We start from the raw sequence: 19,037 nt of genomic DNA, 5'->3' as shown, positions 1-19,037 counted from the left end.
TTTAATCTAATCTCATTTTAATCGATAATTAAAGTTGGTTTATTTTTATTTGTCCCAGGTCACCTGACAAATTTTATAGCTAAGATTAGAGTCAAAGTCTGCTCTGTCCTATATTAAGAACACGAAGACATAAGAAGAGCCCTGCTGGATCAGACCAGTGAGGGTCCACCTAGTCCAGCATCCTGTCTCACACAGCAACCAACCAGTTCCTCTGGAAGGCCACCAACAGGACACAGAGGCCGAGACCATCTCCCCTGCTGTTGCCTCCTGGCTCTGGGATACAGAGGATTAGTGCCTCTGAACATGGAAGTTTCCTTCGGTCACCACGGCTATCAGCCACTGACAGACTTATCCTCCACAAATCTACCTAATCCCTTTTTAAAGCTGTTTATTCCTGTGGCCATCACTACATCCCCTGGCAGTGAATTTCACGTTTTAATCACTCCAGACACTGTGCCACGCTGGCCCAAAATATGCACTGTGGATAACAGTGTACAATTTTATTTACTTCATTTATGCCTTGCCTTTCTCTTTAACGGGAACCACAGCTGCTCACATTGTTCTCATCTCCTCCGTTATATCCTGTAAGGTAGCTGTAAGGTAGATGAGGCTGAGAGAGAGTGACAGGCCCAAGGTCATAAGAACATAAGAGACGCCAATGTTGGATCAGGCCAAAGGCCCATCCAGTCCAACACTCTGTGTCACACAGTGGCCAAAATTACCAGGTACCATCAGGAGGTCCAACAGTGGGACCAGGACACTAGAAACCCTCTCACTGTTGCCCCCCCCCCAAGCACCAAGAATACAGAGCATCACTTGCCCCAGAGCCCCTATCTATACCTTGTGGCTAATAGCCACTGATGGACCTCTGCTCCATATGCTTATCTAATTCCCTTTTGAAGCCGTCCATGTTTGTAGCCGCCACCACTTCCTGTGGCAGTGAATTCCATGTGTTAATCACTCTTTGGGTGAAGAAGTACTTCCTTTTATCCGTTCTCACCCGACCGCTCAGCAATTTCATGGAGTGCCCACGAGTTCTTGTATTGTGAGAAAGGGAGAAAAGTACCTCTTTTCCCTACCTGCTCTTTCCCATGCATAATCTTGTAAACCTCAATCATGTCACCCCTCAGTCGTCGTTTCTCCAAGCTAAAGAGCCCTAAGCACTTTAACCTTTCCTCATAGGGAAAGTGTCCCAACCGTTTTATCATTCGAGTTGCCCTTTTCTGCACTTTTTCCAAAGCTATAATATCCTTTTTAAGGTGTGGTGACCAGAACTGCACACAGTATTCCACATGAGGTCTCACCATTGATTTATATAGGGGCATTATGATGTTGGCCGATCTGTTTTCAATACCCTTCCTAATAATCCCCAGCATAGCATTGGCCTTCTTTATTGCAGTCACACACTGTCTCGACATTTTCAGTGAGTTATCTACTACAACTCCAAGATCTCTCTCTTGATCAGTCTCTGCCAGTTCAGACCCCATCAATGTGTATTTATATTTAGGATTTTTGGCTCTAATGTGCATCACCTTGCACTTGGCAAGCTGCCACAGCAGAGTGGGGATTCAGACTTGGGTCTCCCAGATCCTAGTCCAGCACTCTAACCACTACACCGCACCCAGCTCATGCATAAGAGAAATAAATATGAGCGGTGCCCTGGGCGGAAAAGCTGTTTCGGTGTTCCTTCCCGGCACAGCATTATCTGGGGGGAAGTGGGTCACACTTTGAAGTAGCACTGCAACGAGTCCACTCACTACAGTTTCATCTTTCCACTTAAACTCCTGATTTGAAGGCTGCATGAATGGTCACACCTCGATGTCCTTCAGGTCAAGTCTACTGGCCCTTGTGTGTGTGATTTTGGTATTTTGGGGGGAAGTGGGTCACACTTTGAAGTAGCACTGCAACGAGTCCACTCACTACAGTTTCATCTTTCCACTTAAACTCCTGATTTGAAGGCTGCATGAATGGTCACACCTCGATGTCCTTCAGGTCAAGTCTACTGGCCCTTGTGTGTGTGATTTTGGTATTTTTATAGGAGGTGTAATTGGGCCCTTACATGGTTTTTAATTCTTTGCTAATAAATCCATGTTTGTTGGAAGAAATGCGTTTAAGGAAGGAGAAGCCCCCTTCTTTTCTTGGGGAATCGTTCATCCTCTTTTCACGGTTTGGTGCAACATGCTGGGCTATGAGGGCTTGCTGAGGAGGGCCTTGGCTAAAGGCAAAGTATTCGACTGGAAGGATCCTATGCAAAATGATTTATGTTCATACTGATTTAGGTTAGCGTTGTTTTGACCCAGATGGCCCGATCTTGGCAGATCTCTGGTCAGCCCTGGTCAATAATTGGATGGGAGACCACTAAGACGGCCAGGATTGCTATGCAGAGGAAGGCAACGGCAAACTACCTCCATTCATCTCTTGCCTTGGAAACCCTATAAGGAGAGACGCCCGGGCTCCAGTAGAAACATAGCAGCATATTTTGAGCCTAAATGTTAATTGAGATCAGCGTCCTATCTGAATTTAATATTCTTAAGACTTGTTGTCTAACATTTATGAAACTGAGAGCTTTGGCACCACTATAATATCTCCTGAAGAAGATTCATTTTTTTGAAACGTTGTTATGTAATCCGGAGACGACGTTGTGTATCATGTTATAGTGCTTTAGATTGCAATACATAAACAGCATTCTTTATAAGTTTTATGACTGATTGATTGTGGGTCAGACTATCACGACTGTTGGCTTTATACTTGTTTAACCCTATAAGGTCACCATAAGTCAGCTGCAAGTTGATGGCACTTCACACACACACACACACTGACCTATTACAATTAAAAGTTAAATATAGACCCCTCACCACGGGCACTTACATTAATGATTTTTATAAGGTCTTCACTTTTGCCAGGAGAAGCATCGGGTTTCTCTTCATAACCTTCGAACTCCTCATCATCGTATGGTTCACTCTCTGTATCACCTTCCTACAAGGAATAATAATAATTATCATATGGCAGTGGGTGTAGTATAGCCATGAGATCCAAAGATTGTCTGGCAGCCTGAAACTCTAGCTTTTTTTTGTGTGGCAAGCTAGTTTTGTTTTGGGGGGGCTGAGAGAACTGTGACTGACCCAAGGTCACCCAGCTGGCTTCAAGTGGAGGAGTACAAAATTGAACCCAGTTCTCCAGATTAGCATCTGCCGCTCTTAACCACTACACCAAACTCTTCCTACAAGGAAAAAGTACAAGACATGGAAAGTGTCAGATATTTCACTAATACAAGCTTCTACGAGCATGGAGCTCATCTACTCTGGCACTTTGCAGATTGGATTAATAGTAACTCAGCACTTTTATAGTTCTTCCGGGGTTCAAATCATTAGAAGAGAGAAAAAGAAGAGATTGGATTTATACCCCGCCTTTCACTACCTGAAGGAGTCTCAGAGCATCTTAGAGTCTCCTTTCCCTTCCCCTCCCCACAATACACACCCTGAGAGGTAGGTGGGGCTGAGAGAGCTCTTGAGAGAACTGCTCTGAAACAACTTGTAACTGACCCAAGGCCACACCAGCAGCTGCATGTGGAGGAGTGGGGGATCAAACCCAGTTCTCCCAAATTAGAGTCCACGCTCCTAACCACTACAACAAACATTACAGACACAATGGGTTAGGACCAAATGTTCCATTCTGCTAATGATGGAGTTGTCCTCCAGAGGAAGGCACCACGGCTAATGGAACAGAACATTTGGACCCAATCCATGATCTCACAGTAACCCTTACAACAGCCCTGTAATGAACGCCAGTATTATATTGCAGGCAAGAAGCCTGAGACACACAGAAAGTGGACTTGCCTAAGGCCACCTAGTCAGTTCATGGTTACAATGAGGCTTGAATCAGAGACGTTTCGGATCTCCACTGATTCTTTTCAGCTACTGCACTACTTAGTTTTATATCACCATCACTTGGTATCCTCCTAAATCAGGGGTAGGCAACCTTTTTGGCCCAAGTGTTGGGGTGGGGGAAGCAACATCTACCTGTTGGAGAGCCAGCAAACACACTGAGGTAAGAGACAAAGGTCGTACTTTGAAAGGTTGTCCTTGAAAAAGAGCAGTTTCTATCAAGAGTTCTCTGAGCCCCGCCTACCTCACAAGGTGTCTGTTGTGGGGAGGGGAAGGGAAAGGTGTTTGTAAGCTGCTCTGAGACACCGTTGGGTAGTGAAGGGCGGGGTATAAATCCAATCTTTTCTTCTTCTTCTTCTTGGAGACACAGGGGGACCTAACCAAGCCCCAGCAGCACTGCCAGCATCTCAGGGATTCGCCTTGTGCAAATCAGGGATAATGACCATAAGCTATGCCTGTTGCCTTCTCCTGCACTGCTGGCCCCAACGGTGCTGCCAGTGCCTTGAGTGCCAAGGAAAACAGTCTGGTGTGCTGCTGCTGGCATACATCCCGGGGGTCGCTTGCCCCTGCCCTAAACAGTCTCTCTGGACTGTGAAATGATTGTTGCACTTCCACCCTACACTTTCTTCATGGAGCTCAGTGGGCCTCCAAGGCAGTCTTGCATCCTGGCACCAAGGAGACTGACACCGACTGCATTTTAGCAAGACAGGAGCAATGCTTGTCTTTGGACTACTCGCTGGATCATCTAGAATGGCTTGATATTTAGTGTTCAATTGCTACTTTTAAAAAAGCAAGCAGTAGTCAGCAGTGATTGCAACACTTGATAGTGTGAATGGCTCTGGAGTAAAGTTCAGCCACATCTATTCTCCTAGCAAGAATAGACAACCACTTCCACATGCCCTCACTCAGTACGAGATATAACCCACTTTTCTTCTCAACAGACACAAAGCAAAGCAAAGCAATAAGTCATCCCACAATGAAGTTGCTTGTACAAACAACACAGAAGTGAAGGTACTGAATAGACCACCACTTCCACACGCCCGCACTCAGTACGAGATATAACCCACAACTTCTCTTCTCAACAGACACAAAGCAAAGCAAAGCAATAAGTCATCCCACAATGAAGTTGCTTGCACAAACAACACAGAAGTGAAGTACTCCTTCAGAATCTGAGAGCTCTTATGGTTTGAAAAGTTAGGTGCGAACTCAGTTTTTATTGTCTGCCCACTTACATCAGATCTCCAGAGAAACCTATTGTTCAGTGCTCCCATCTTCCAAAAATGTGTGTACGCTTTTTAAAGCTCAGTTATCCTACTGATTTGTGTTACTCTGAAGATGGCGTGTAGTGATTCCAAAGAGAGCTTTGTAACACCTTCAAGACTAACTTGTTTATGAAAGCTTGGGCCAAGTTATACAACACATGGGGAATGACACCAACTAAGAAGACGGTAGCTTATTTTACACATATGAGCTTAGGTACAGTAGAAGATATATCAAATTAACAAAGGTGAGAACTCAATAGAACTAGGGTGCCAAGAATATAGCTAGGAGCTAGAATGTGCCTGATGAACAGTGTATGTTGCACTCTAACTCGGTGGAAGCAATCCATGTACAGACAGAAGTTGTAGATTGGGTGCATCAAGCTGCGGTAAAGCCCGCTGTACTAAGACCAGATTAAGGAAAGAGGGAGTGCATGCAGAACCCCAAGTATACTCGCCAGGGTACTTATAGGTGCATGAGTGTATGTGCAAAACCCTGCAGCTCTCTGGAGCAAAGCTGTATTCTATACATACTCTACATATTATACAAAATCTAAACTTAAATTGGATTCAGCTGTGTAGAAGGCTAGCCAACCCCCATAGCTCTTCTATCAGCATTTTTCCCTTGCTCTGGGTGACCAAAACAGCTAAGATCCTTCATCCGACATCACCTGTGCATCTGCATCCTCAAAGTCAAGACTTTCATCTTGACCTTCGAGCTCAATGGTGGCCTCCTCCTCGTCATCTTCCGTCGTGACGATCCGCTGGGGAGATTCCGTCACAGTATCTTCAATCACATCTTCAAATTCGGCAAAGTCGTTATCGTCATATTCCACAATGTCGTCGCCATCGTCAAATTCATCAAATTTTGCCAGAGAAATACCCCACGGGATTAAGAGAGCAGCCAGGAAGAAGCCTGCAGTTCTCATCCTTGCTGGGGGGGGGAAAGCAAACACACACCAACATCTTTAGACCTCAAGAGCAGAATTTTATTTTCTCCCTATGGCAACACTGCAAAGATTGGCAACTCGCTCTCCTCTTGTAAGAACACATAATAGACAATACATACCACAATCTGCAGGCTGAGGTTGCATACACTCTGCATATTACTTTCAGAAATAAAAGCTGACAGAGACATTGCAATGTTTCTACACTGTTCTCACTCAGAATATGATGTGGGGATGGCGACTTGTGAAATTTCAAAGCCACACGTGCAGTTTCATTTAGGCAACATGGGAAAGCTGTTCCATCCCAAACTCCTACATCATTTATGTAGGCCGACTGCTTTTTAGACACTAAATGGTGCAAGAATGTTAAGAGGAGCCCTAATGAATTAAGCCAATCAGGTCCTCTAGTTCATCTCCTTGTTTCCGAAGGTGCTGATGACGACTTAGGTCAGAGGTGTCAAACTCATTTGTCATGAGAGCCGGATCTGACATAAATGTCACTTTGTCAGGCTGGGTCATGTGTGTTATAAAACGTAATGCCAGGTACCGGAGACATAAACTGTATAGAGGACAGCAGCTGGTAAGCTCTGAGTGGCTGTATCCTCACTGCAAGGCCCCACAGGCTGGGTGTGTGTGTGCAAAGGAAAACCCATATGGGCAGACTGGAGAGCTAGTAGTGCAGCACTGGGCAGACGCTCCCATGCAGCTTGACCGCTGCAGACAAGACTGTTCCAACATGCTGAAGCTACAATCGGAGTGGCTCCTCCCATTCCCCCCTCAAGCAGTCTCCTGTTCCGTCCCTTGTAATAGTTGCTCGCGGGCCACATAAGAGCTCTGGGCGGGCCAGTTCCGGCCCCCGGGCCTTAAGTTTGACACCCCTGACTTAGGTGGCCCATGAGACTTTGTAAGCGGCTATTCCTTTCATGCTGGGCATCTCCAGTGTGAAGTGCTGAGAAGCAGATGGCCGGCACAGAAGCACCTAAAAAACCACTGAGAGACCTGTCTTTTTGTCCAGCTTGAATTTACTGCCAGTCAGTTTCAACTGGCAACCTTGAATTCTACTGATACGGAACAGGGAGGAAAAAGTCTGTGTTTACCTTCCAAGCCATTCAATAGTTTTATAAACCTTTCTTACCTCACTCACCTTGCTTTCTTCCGTTCTTTTCCCCCCAAAGTACTCCAAATGTTTGTAAAGAAGCAGCTTAAGCCCCCTTGATTTGGGGCGGGGAGTTATTTTTGCATTTTGGGTATATGTGTCTGGAAGTCATGACAACCTCTGGTGACTCCTACTGGAAGTCATGGCAACCTCTGGTGACTCCTACTGGGGCAAGTAGGACATTCAGAGAAGTGGCTTGATAGCCTGCCTCTGGCCTCCTGACCATGGTATTCTTTACAGGTCTCCCATCCAAATACTTTTCAGGGTCGGCCCTGCTGGGCTATCCAGGTCAGGGCAAGCCCCTTTGATTATTTTGACTACCCCTCTCTGCCCTTTTTCCAGCTTTAGGACACACTTTCTGAGAACAGCAACCAGAATGCTCACAGTCTTGCAAAAACAGCCACACTGTGTGAGTCCTGCAGATTTTCAGTTCACTTCCCAATAATCCCTATCACAGAACTTGCCTTTTTCACAGCCACGGTGATGATTCTTTTCTGGGAGCTAGCCTAGCTAATCTCTCGCCAAAGAGTAACGTTTATTTAGAACTCTTTGGCAACAGGTTAAAAAAAATTAGAATCTTCAAGTATATATAATATGCTTCAGAACACTCCTATCCAATGTTCCCTCTAAGCTGAGTTAGTGTGAGCTAGCTCACAGTTTTTTAGCCTCCGGCTCACGCATTTTTGTCTTAGCTCACGAAGGAGGGCTCCAGAGCAAACTAATTTATGCAGTAGACAAACTGCTTGCTCACAACTTTAATGCCAGTAGCTCACAAAGTAGAATTTTTGCTCACAAGACTCCACAGCTTAGAGGGAACCTTGCGAGTCCTATCTACACGTTTGCTGACACAGTCGGAAGAATTCTTAAGAAGTTAGTGTGGTACGATTCCCCTCTTGAAAGCCATGCCTACCAATCACAACACAGGATAGGTTATACCAAATTTCACTGATTACCACTCTCCTACACAGCACTTTTCACAGCCACTGTTATTAAATAGCTCTAAGAAGTTCTTTCCATCTGCTGCTGCAATACCAGACAGTAATTTTATTACCCTAGTCAATAAGAAAGTGTTCCAGCTACAAATCTTGAAATTACAACAGCACCTGCATCAGCCTCCTTTTGCGCTTAAAGTTGTGTTATGGGTTGACTTTGCTCGCTGTTACCTTATTGTCAGTTGGAATAATTATGTGTATTGTCAATACTTGCTGCTTATGACATCAAACCTTTCCCTAGCTCGCAGCCACAAGGAGCAGCTCCTAAAAAGGTATGCCATTTAGGTTACGCAGTCTAAAATTGGAAGCAGCAACCAGACTAGTTATCTCTGTCCCACCTATCAGCTGTGTTTTTACACACAAGAACAGGCAGGCTTAGAAAATACACTAGGGTACCTGAAAGAGAAAGAGGTGTACTACTGCAAGGTTGAAAATAGCGACTCTCTGTCCATACAATATGGCCAATGCCCAATTTCCATATTTGCCTCACAACTACCCTATGAAGGTTAGCCAGTAACATGTCTACCAAGGAAGTTTTTTGCTCGATCAGGGATACAAAACAGGTATGACACATTTATGTACTGTAGCTCACAAACGCCCCTCCCCCAGTTCTGGCATCAATATTAGAACAGCAGATACAATTAAGACCACCTTTGTGGAAGAGGAGAGCAGCCACCGAAGTGGTCCCTGTTTATCTACTTGCAATTTCTTGCTTTCGAACTGCTAGGTTGGCAGGAGCTGGAACTAGAGACGGGAGCTCACTCCGTCATGCGGCAACTCGGGTCTTGAACTGCTGAACTACGGACCTTCCACAGCCTGCAGTTCAGCGTCTTAACCACTTGAGCCACCACAGCTCCCTATGAAGGTTAGCCAGTAACATATCTACCAAGGAAGTTTTTTGCTCGATCAGGGATACAAAACAGGTATGACACATTTATGTACTGTAGCTCACAAACTCCCCTCCCCCAGTTCTGGCATCAATACATCAATATTAGAACAGCAGATACAATGAAGACCACCTTTGTGGAAGAGGAGAGCAGAAATGGCATTATATTTAAACCCACAGGTACAGCAAGACGTAAGCCCAAATAAATACCAGTGCAATAAAAGAGTAATGTTGCTTTTGAGTAACACTGCTTTTGCCCATCAGTGATTCTAGCAGCCACCACCTAAAGTCCAGTTTTGCAAACATCGGGATTTGGAAGTGGAATACCTGAGATCAATTCCCAAACTTTGATACTGAGGGAACAAGTGAGCGGCCCACTTCAGACTCGTCTTCCTGATTTTTTTCAGTCAGTAAAGGAAATCTGAAAACATGGTTCTCATGCTATGTTTAGGTTCAGAGCAGTAAAGACTTTAAACCCAAATTTAAGAAGCTGAAGAGTAGCCGAACTCATGGTTACTTCACCCTTGGGGGGGAGAAACAAAAACCAAGAATTACAGCTACCCACTTAAATTATATGGGCAACCCTAATCCCTGTGAAGAATACTAACCCTACCTACCCTAAATACTAACCCTACCTGCCCTACCCTACTCTGCTTTTCCCCAGCAACGCTATACACAACACATGCTCAAATGTACACTGCTGTTCTCTTTCAATAGCATAACCAGCATCCCACCAGGCTCTGTATTCAGACAGAGGTCAGACTCCCAATCTACCCCTATACACCAGGAACAATTGTTTTGAGTTCTACCCTTTTTAAAATCCCAAGTCTGAATATAAAAATACCATCCTGAACACCATTACACCCCTCTTAACTCACTGACTTCCATGGAAACAGAAGGGTGTAACTCTGTTTAAGAGAACACTGAAAGTGACCTTGAACACACAGCCTCAGTTATAGCAGGGGTGGAAGTCATCATCAGTCAGCATCAAATTCCCAAGCACACAAGAGATTGAGTGGGCTGGCATTTTCTAACATAAGCCAAGACTACAAGAATCCCACATGCCATATTATTGCAATGGACTCCTAGAGGTCTGATCAAAGGGCACAGGAATTGGAATTCCTCTATTCTGACATCAAAAATCCCCCCCCCAATGATCCATAATGGGATAGCACAACCTTGAAAGACTAAAATTTCATTCCTTCAAAACAAATTAAACACAGGAAGGAGGGAGCTAAGCAGAATCACACCCTTCTAAACCTATTAACCTCAATGGACTGAGAAGGGGGCAATTCACTTTAGGATTGCACTGTGAAGTGCACAGGAACGGCCCACGCCTTCACAAGGAGGTGCGAAAGGAAAGCAATAAGGATGCCAGCCTCCAGGTGGGACCTGGTGATCCCCTGGAATTACGGTTTATCTCCAGACTACAAAAACATATTCCCCTGGAGAAAACGGATGCTCTGGAGGGTGGACTGACTCTATGGCATTCTATCCCAATGAGGTTCCTGTCCTCCCCAGGTTCTATCTCCAAATCTCCAGGAGTTTCCCAACCTGGATCTGGCCCCCCTACCCTACCCCTCCCATCCCCAGCCGGTGGCCAGGGGCGACCTGGTAACCCTAAACGCATTCGTTCCCTTTAGCCACAAGTTTGGGACTAACAAATATGCATCTCCGTGACTCTTTTTACATACATACAACCCACCCACACCCCAAAAGATACATCCTCGGGCCTGGGAGAAAGAAGGAACTGGGACTTGGTGGGTCGCCATTCGTTCTCCCTCCCCAGTAACCAGATCAAGTTGGGGAAAGCATAGAAGACTGAGGGGGGACCTGCTTCAATTGCGTACAGGCTTCGGTTGGAAGAGAGAACGGACGAGCTGGTCTGTTTCCTCCAACGTAAACCTCCCACAAGCACGCAAACCCCCCGCGAACCGCTCAAAAAAACCCTTACCTGAGCCCAATGATACGATAACGCCGTCCCCTCCAAAGGCCCACCTCGCTTCCCTGCTGGATTTGCGCTCGCTTTTGCCTTTCTCCAAGGCCTTCTTCCTCGTAAAGTAAGTGGATTGCGTAAGTCCGCGCAGGCGCCCAGAGCCTGAAGGCCGAGGGAAAGGTGAGGGAGGGGCGAGAGAGTGGAGTGGAGAGGAGTAACCCCGCCCCGTTGCTTTTCGCCTGCTACTTTTAGTGGGTTTGTCTAGAAGAGGATATACTTTTTCCTTCCGAGCTAGCGAGAGAGTGGCTGGGATTACCAGGCCGAGTTTCTTCCATCTCCATTTATTTATGTATGTTATTGATAGTTCGCCCTTCTCACTGTGACTCAAGGTGGATTACGTAGAGTAAATCAATATAACCCCCAGGACAGGACATCTAATAAGCAATGCAATAAGATTTGTATCGCGGTGCAATCCCTAAACAAGAGTGACACGCTAACTTCAAAGAAAGCAACACAAATCTTCTAATGTTGAGGCTAACCCAAACGACAACGAAACATTGTGCAGGCTTTCAAGTTCTGTAGAACCCTTGGTGAGGGTGGGTGTTACAAAAATGGGGGGGGGGCTGTTTTTCCTTCTTCATTTTTAAAATTTATGTCATATCTGCTCGGTGAGGGGTTCTGCTGAATACCTTATGCAAAGTTTTGTGTCCCTTGGGTGGGCCTCAGTAAAAGGTATTACAGCAGGGCTCCCCAACCTTTTTCAGCCTGCGGGTACATTTGGGTACATTTTAAATTAAGCCACGGCTTAATTTAAGTAACACGGTGTAGATGCTTGTGTTGTGGTAGCAGCCAATGTTCCTTCTAAGCTGTGGAGTCCCATGAACCAAAATTCTACTTTGTGAGCTTCTGGCATTAAAGTTGTGAGCAGGTGATTTGGCTACTGCATAAATTAATTTGCTCTAGAGCCATCCTTCCTGAATTTAGACAAAAATGTGTGAGCCAGAGGCTAAAAAACTGTGAGCTAGCTCATATTAACTCAGCTTAGAGGGAACATTGGTGGCAGCTGCTGCCAAAGCAACCTTTAAAAAAAAACTCTGCACGTCCAATCGAATCTTCAATAGTCAGTCAAAAGCCTCACTGGGCAAAAGTCCTATCTGAACCTACTCATTTTCTAAAAACATTTGGTGGGTGCCACATTGGGGACTCCTGTATTACAGGGTACATGATTTGGTTCCTTTTTCTGGATTTCGCCTGGGCCAGTGTGGCACTGCTTACAAGTTTTTTTCTATGTTGACTTCAGTGCGTTTTGAAGGGTCTAACTCTGTTCAGGATTGCGCTGCTGATCTCTTTTATGTTTTACTTCTGTGTCAGCATGTTTTATCTGACCTGACATCACCATTATGCTGTATGTTAATTTACTGTTTGCTGTGCCTTATATGTATGGACTGGTAAATTCTGTTTCATTGTATCTAAAGAAGCGTGCGTGCAACCGAAACTTTGTTGGGTCTTAAAGATGCCGCTGGACTCAAACTTTGTTCTGCATAGGATTGTACTTCAAATGCCCCTGCAGGACTCCAATTGTAACTTTCTGTCGGTGACTTCTTTCCATTTCCAACAACAAGCCTCTCCTACAAACCGCAACTCAGGGCACAGTGAAATCCCCCCCGTCCCCGTCCTGAAACTATAAATCTCGTTTTAACCAGCTTTTCTTTGGAACAGCCTCCCTCCTGCCCCCGCCTTTCTGCTATTAAAATAAATGCACCAACGTAATGGATCTATACTTCCACGCACTTGGTGAGGTGAGCTCTAAAATACACGATAGAACACATTTTACTAATGGCAGGTTGCAATCCTGTTCTATTTAAGTGTAGAAGTTCCCCCTCCCCGGGGGGGATGATAAGAGGTTCCCCCAACTTCGAACGTCTATGATCAAACAGAAGTCCAGAAAGGGCGCGCGGTCCTTCTAGCCGTCCCGTCTCTATGTTGCGACGCTCGGGGAGCCATTTTGTTGCCCCCGACATGCGCGGTGACGTCACTGCACCGTCGAACGCCATTGCTTCGGCGCCGTCTCCCGTTTCTTCTCCGTAGTAACCGTCTGTGTGGGGAGCGGGGCGGGTGAAAAAAAGCCCCACAACCCCGTTTAGGTCTGAGGAGGCGGTGGGTAAGTGGAGAAGGAAGCGAGGGGCCGAAGGGGAGAGGCCGCGTCGTTGCCCCTCTGGGTGGCTGAGGGCGGAGGAGGGGGCGGGGCTGCGGCCTAGAGGGGGCCTCGGCGCCTCCTTTGATTAGTTCTTCCTTCGCCTGGGGAGGTCCTCTCTGTGGGGGAGCTTGACTGTGCTATCGGCGATACTCTGTGGCTCCCCCGTGCAGGACTGGTAGATGGGGGGGGGGCGACGTATTTGCAGAGGTGCGGCCCCCCCCCCCTCCGCCTTTCGCAGCCAAGGCAAAACAGGAGCCGTGGGGCGCCTTAAAGGACGAACAGCTACGCAGCTGCCGCATCCTTCTGCGTTCTTACTCGGGAGTGAGCCCTGTTGAGCTTGGCAGAGGTAAGAGCAAGAGTCCAGTGGCACCTGAAGACTAACAAAATATGTGGTAGGGGATGAGCTTTCGTAAGTCAATGCTGACTTCTTCGGAGTGACTCACGAAAGCTCATCCCTGCCACACGTTTTGTTAGTCTTTAGGATGCTACTGGACCAGGGATGCCAGCCTGCAGGTGGGACCTGGGGATCCCCTGGAATTATAGCTCATCTCCATATTACAGAAATCGCTTCCCTTGGAGAAAATGGATGTCTTCAAGGGTGGACTCTATGGCATTGTACCCCACTGAGGTCCTTGTCCTCTCCAAACTCCACCCCCAAATCAACAGAAGTTTCCCAGCCTGGATCTGGCAACCTTAATACCCCACCCCACCCCCCACCAGTGGCCAGGCAGGACCTGGCAACCCTATATTGGACTCTTGCTCTTTTCTAATGCTACAGACTAACAGGGCTACCCATCTTGATCTTGTTCCCCTAAGTTAATATGTATAGGATGGCACCCTTATGCAGGGCACGAGACTTTTGTGGGAGTGAGGCTCGCTTCGCCACCCCTCACAATAATTCTCCCTCACCTGTCCTTGTGCCGGATGTACCCTGTTTCCCCGAAAATAAGACCTACCCCAAAAATAAGCCCTAGCAGGATTTCTATGCATTTGTGGTATAAGCCCTAGTGTGTCTTCTTGAGAAAAAATAAATATAAGACAGTGTCTTATTTTCGGGGAAACACGGTAGGATACTTTATAAATGTGTCTGTGCACTGAAGCCCTGACCTGTATGGCCCAGCCTGGCCTGCTGTCATCTTGGAAGCTAAGTAGGATCAGCCCTGGTTAGTGCTTGGATGGGAGGCCACCAAGGAAGTCCAGAAGGGGCAGGCAGTGGCAAACCAAATCTGTTAATCTCTTGCCTAGGGGGTCGCCATAAACTGGCTGTGACTTGACTGGACTTTACGCGCACACAAAGCTCACTCAGTGAAGGTGGGCTTCAAGCATCCGACCCAAGTGAAAACTGTCTTTAGAACAGCACTTGCTGGGCTTTTTAAAAAGCCTTTAAGGTGCCACTGGATTTCTGTTTAATTTTGCTGCAACACAATTGCCTTGCTGGGGGGGGGGGTCGCAGTCCTATGCAGATTTAGTTACTCCAGTCAAAGTTCACAGTGTTCAGTAGGTTTAGATTGGAATAATGCTATGTAAACTAATCTGTTTGTCTCGAAATATGCTGTAAGTCATCTCTTTGTAGATGGTGTAGACTAAAGTCTGCTTGAATAGGAAAGGTGGTCATGGCTTCCATCCCGTCACCTGCACTTCCATCTCATTTGTTCTGGTGTTTCTGTTATGACCAAGATGAATGACTGATTACCGGTGAACGGCTGAGGATGGCTGTGTGAGCAAGTTAGTCTGAGGATGTGCCTTGACTTCTGTGGTGGAGGTGGGAACTGAACACAGGTCTGTCAGGGGGTTGTTTTTCTTTGTTGAATTGCACTGGCTGCATTTGTAAAATGGTGATAGTTTTACAGAGAATGATGTTCATAGGATTCTAGCGCTGGAAGGCACCAAGAAGCCATCTAAACTACATACATTTCTGCTTAACCCCCACCTAGAGATCAGTCTATGGAGTCCAAACTACAAAATGCTAGTGTAATAGGGATGCATTCTGTAACAATTTTGAGTGGTTCAAACAAGCAAGTCAAACTAGTGGCTAAAGAAAACCTCAGACATAATTTTTTTAAAAAGGTTCTCTAGCCAGTGGACCTGAGTAGCCTTCAAAAAGTCACATTGTGTTCTGTTCTGATCTCTGTGGTAAGAGGGTGGGATACAAACGCAGTATGCATAATTACTACTTGATTGCAAATAATGGTGACTTTTGTTTAAAGTTTGAAGACAAATGAATAAGCGCCATTTGTAAGTAACGCAGTATGCACAAGGTAAAATCACTTTGTAATCATCTCATGTTTATTTACACATCAAGGTGTCTTGCTGCTTGTCTTCATCCCCTTCTGCCTTCCGGTAGAGCTGCTGTTCCTTGTTTTCATACCCCGCAAGACACAGGATACTTTCTTCTCTCCTTCAGACTGTTTTCCGTTCATCTTGGGAGAACTTTGTAATTACAATCTCAGCACACGAACTATTTCCACAATCAACACTATCAAACCCTCCACTGAAAATATGGTACGCTAGAAAGTAGAGTACACACTCTGCAGAGCTTTGAAAATCCTAGATGTGAGAGTAGACAAGAAAGTTAACTATGAACTGGAGTAAAGGACTCTGATAGTAAGCCCTTAACAGTGTTAGTATGAATTGTAAATTATCAGATTAAGATCTTTTTGTTATATGGTTAACTGACTTTTCACAATAATTTCATGCAAATTATCATTTTTTCCACTTTTTAGATCTTTGTATACAGTAGGTCCTTTCACTCACCTTAATTTACATTTCTAATGAGATTGGTGGTTTTTTTTGAGAAGATGTTCTATTAATTTTTCTAGATCAGACTCGCGTATCTTAGTTCCGTGGTGGTTATCTGTGAAGTTTTGTTGTTTACTTGGATGCTTTCAACTAGCTCTGAAATGGGGAAGCGGTTTTACAGCTAGCACACTTTTTCATCCGTATTAGGCTGACGCCATGAACTGGAACAAAGGTGGCCCTGGTACCAAAAGGGGTTTTGGTTTCGGTGGCTTCTCAATATCAGCTGGAAAGAAGGAAGAGCCAAAACTCCCTCAACAGTCTCATAGTGCTTTTGGAGCCACTGGTTCTGCAGCTGGATTCGGGAAAACACCACCACCTCAGCTGCCTTCTTTTTACAAGATTGGATCCAAACGGGCAAACTTTGATGAGGAGAATGCGTAAGCTGCTCATCTTTTTCATTCTGTGGTCCTGGTCACACGGGCCGTAAAATGCAGGGGGGAAGCATGACAGTTTGGCCCGGATCACAGGTCCCGTGGGTAGGGGCAAGGTGGCAATCACACGATGATCCTGCAGCGCAGCAAAGAAGCGGCGCTGCGCGATTCTGCGGAGCAACGGAACTTTCGCTTTCCTCTTCGTGCACATGCGCTGTTGGGTGCTTGTGCGCATCCTGTGGAGACTTGGGGGGGGGAACCTGTTTGCGACGGGACATGAGCGAGCGCCGGATGCCACGGACTACCACCGGAAACGCGATCAGACACCAGCCCTTGCCCCGCGGTTTCCGGAAACTAGTCCCTCGGAGGGACTAGTTTTTAACTCCGCATCTTCAGCGGGAAGCCTCGGGTTCGCCATGGGAGCTCTGAGCTTCCCAGATGTTGCGGTGTGATCGCGCCCGGAAAATCCGCCTATCATCCGTCTCCGTAGCATGGCTAATGCTCCATGTGACCGCAGCCCTAGTTTATCAGATTTGCTCGCTTTTGCAAGTTAAGCTAGTGTTCTTTGTTTCTTGGTCAGTTTTTTGTGCAGTTCTTAGGTTGTGTGGCTGATGGGGTCCAAGGTTTTTCACTTCTCAGCTCCAGCAGAGGATTTCCTTGCCCCAACTCTCCTGACAGTTGAAGGAAGTGAGCCCTTCACATCAAACTAGAAATCCTTCTGCCTGCCACACTTACTGACTAGTGATTTCTGGAGTGTCTTGTTAGAACTTTTAGATTTACACTTTATTTCGCCAGCATGAGTTTAAAGTGTGTGTTTGAGAGAGATATGGCACGCTTTTTCTTTTAGTAAGCTCGGTATGTGCTGACTTGGTTCTTTGTACGTCTCAATTTGCAGGTATTTTGAGGATGAAGAGGAAGATTCTAATAATGTTGACTTGCCGTACATTCCTGCCGAGAACTCTCCCACTCGGCAGCAATTTCATTCCAAAACACCGGACTCGGACAGTGAGGATGACCCCTTGGAGGCGTTCATGGCTGAAGTCGAGGTGAACTACCATTTCATTTTGAGCTGCAGTGACTGGATGATTTCATGATTCACTAGAAATTTTTTAAGTCAGTAGCCCTGAAGAGATTAGCCCTAAATATTTCTACCCTATTTTAAACATTTTTTAAAAAAAGTCTGTCTCTAATCCTAGGACACTCAGGTTACAATTATTCAGTAAAACCATAAAATCTGGATGTTACCATTAAACAAAATGAAAGTCCGTGGCAAAACTGTCAGAAACACAACCTGAAGGCTAGTTGGGCTACAAAAGTCTTTATTGTACATGTATTCCCTCACTAGGGAGTTGAACAGTTGAGGCACCACCACAGAAAGGCCCTAGGCACATAATTAAACTCGGGACTGTGGGAAACAAAAATAGGTTTGTGTGTATTTGACTCTCTGGCCCATCCAGATAGCAACACAAAACCACTCAGTTAAGAACAGTCAGCCAGTAATATCTTTTTATTGCTTCATGGTGCCATAAAGGGAGTGCAAACGAACTCAACTCCACATTCCAAAAACAATCAATTTATCACCTGTGTCCCGACTGGAAATCCCTGCTCCTCCTCCTTTACTGGATTCAAAGCTTACACTCTTTCAGCTCTGCCTACATCATACACAATATAACATACAAGACTTCTCCTCCCTCATCATGGATCGTATGTGCATTTAAAATAGCTCATTAAGTAAACAAGGCGGGTTAGGTAATATTCAGTCGCTAATTAGGCATGCGTGATTGATTAGTGTTTATGTATGTCAAGGCTATTCCTTGCCTTCTAAATTCTTTACAACCCCCCCTTCCATTTTATCTCTAAGTTTGTTACTCCTGCTTCTGCTTCTCAGCAAGGCCCATAATTTCGCTATTGTTCTTAAAAGTTACAGCTCCTTGCTTCAGCTCATTTTAACCATTTACTCCCCTTAGGAGGGAAGGAGCAAAGTCTTATCCACCATTTTCAATAGTCAGGGAGAAGGCTCAGTCTACAAATCCCACTGCAGATTTTTTGTATATATGGATGTGCATGCACTGCAGAATGCTTCAAGTAGTATGGTAGGACTAGGCTAGAAGTGCAAGGAACCAATAGTGGTTTTTGGGGTTTTGTTTTATTTCAAATTAAATTGTACAACAAGATATAACAGTATTAAAGTACAGCGTAATAACATCTAAAAGCAGAATAAATAAGTCGATAGAGAAATAGTGCACATCACAACACCTCAACCGATAGACCTTCTACATTACATAAATATATTGATTCACTGACTCAAGGGGGTAAGGGAATTGAACACCATCCCTTCTCAACATTCTATCATAATAAAGTGTCATAGTGTGAGCCACTTGTGATACTGTGAATTTGCTGGTAGGATATCATGCATGGTAAGGTATGAGAATATTGGAAACCAGATCGAATCGAATTTAGAGTTAAATGTATGAGAAGTTTGGGCCCTATGCATCCTGTCTGTGATTTTGGCCATTACAAATTGATCCCATACTTTTTCATACCACACCGTTAGAGTCGGCTGCGAAGAAGCTTTCCATAAAGACGCTATTGTTAGGCGAGCTGAAGCTA

General features: G+C 45.5%; 2 protein-coding genes across 2 annotated transcripts in view; one reads left to right on the top strand and one right to left on the bottom strand.

The window, feature by feature from the left end:
• Positions 1-2,855: 2,855 nt before the first annotated feature.
• CCDC47 (coiled-coil domain containing 47) lies at positions 2,856-11,211 on the bottom strand (the record flags this gene model as incomplete). Its single annotated transcript, XM_015408504.1, has 3 exons — positions 11,079-11,211; positions 5,815-6,077; positions 2,856-2,976 (listed from the first exon to the last, which is right to left on the bottom strand). Coding segments are annotated over exons 2-3 (379 nt in total), but the record flags the coding sequence as incomplete, so codon positions are not given.
• A 1,885-nt stretch (positions 11,212-13,096) lies between these two features.
• Positions 13,097-19,037, top strand: part of DDX42 (DEAD-box helicase 42) — a 28,616-nt gene continuing 22,675 nt past the window's right edge. The window contains exons 1-4 of the mRNA XM_015408518.1: positions 13,097-13,221; positions 15,662-15,759; positions 16,204-16,433; positions 17,323-17,473. Coding sequence (XP_015264004.1) covers positions 15,757-15,759; positions 16,204-16,433; positions 17,323-17,473 — 384 coding nt within the window. The 5' untranslated portion in view covers positions 13,097-13,221; positions 15,662-15,756. The remainder of the gene's footprint in view (positions 13,222-15,661; positions 15,760-16,203; positions 16,434-17,322; positions 17,474-19,037) is intronic.

This window comes from Gekko japonicus, unplaced genomic scaffold (genome assembly GCF_001447785.1).
Source record: "Gekko japonicus isolate JY-2015 unplaced genomic scaffold, Gekko_japonicus_V1.1 scaffold1039, whole genome shotgun sequence".
Classification (NCBI taxonomy): Eukaryota; Metazoa; Chordata; class Lepidosauria; order Squamata; family Gekkonidae; genus Gekko; species Gekko japonicus.
Note: the sequence above shows the minus strand (reverse complement) of the source record. Positions and strands in the feature narration are given on the sequence as shown.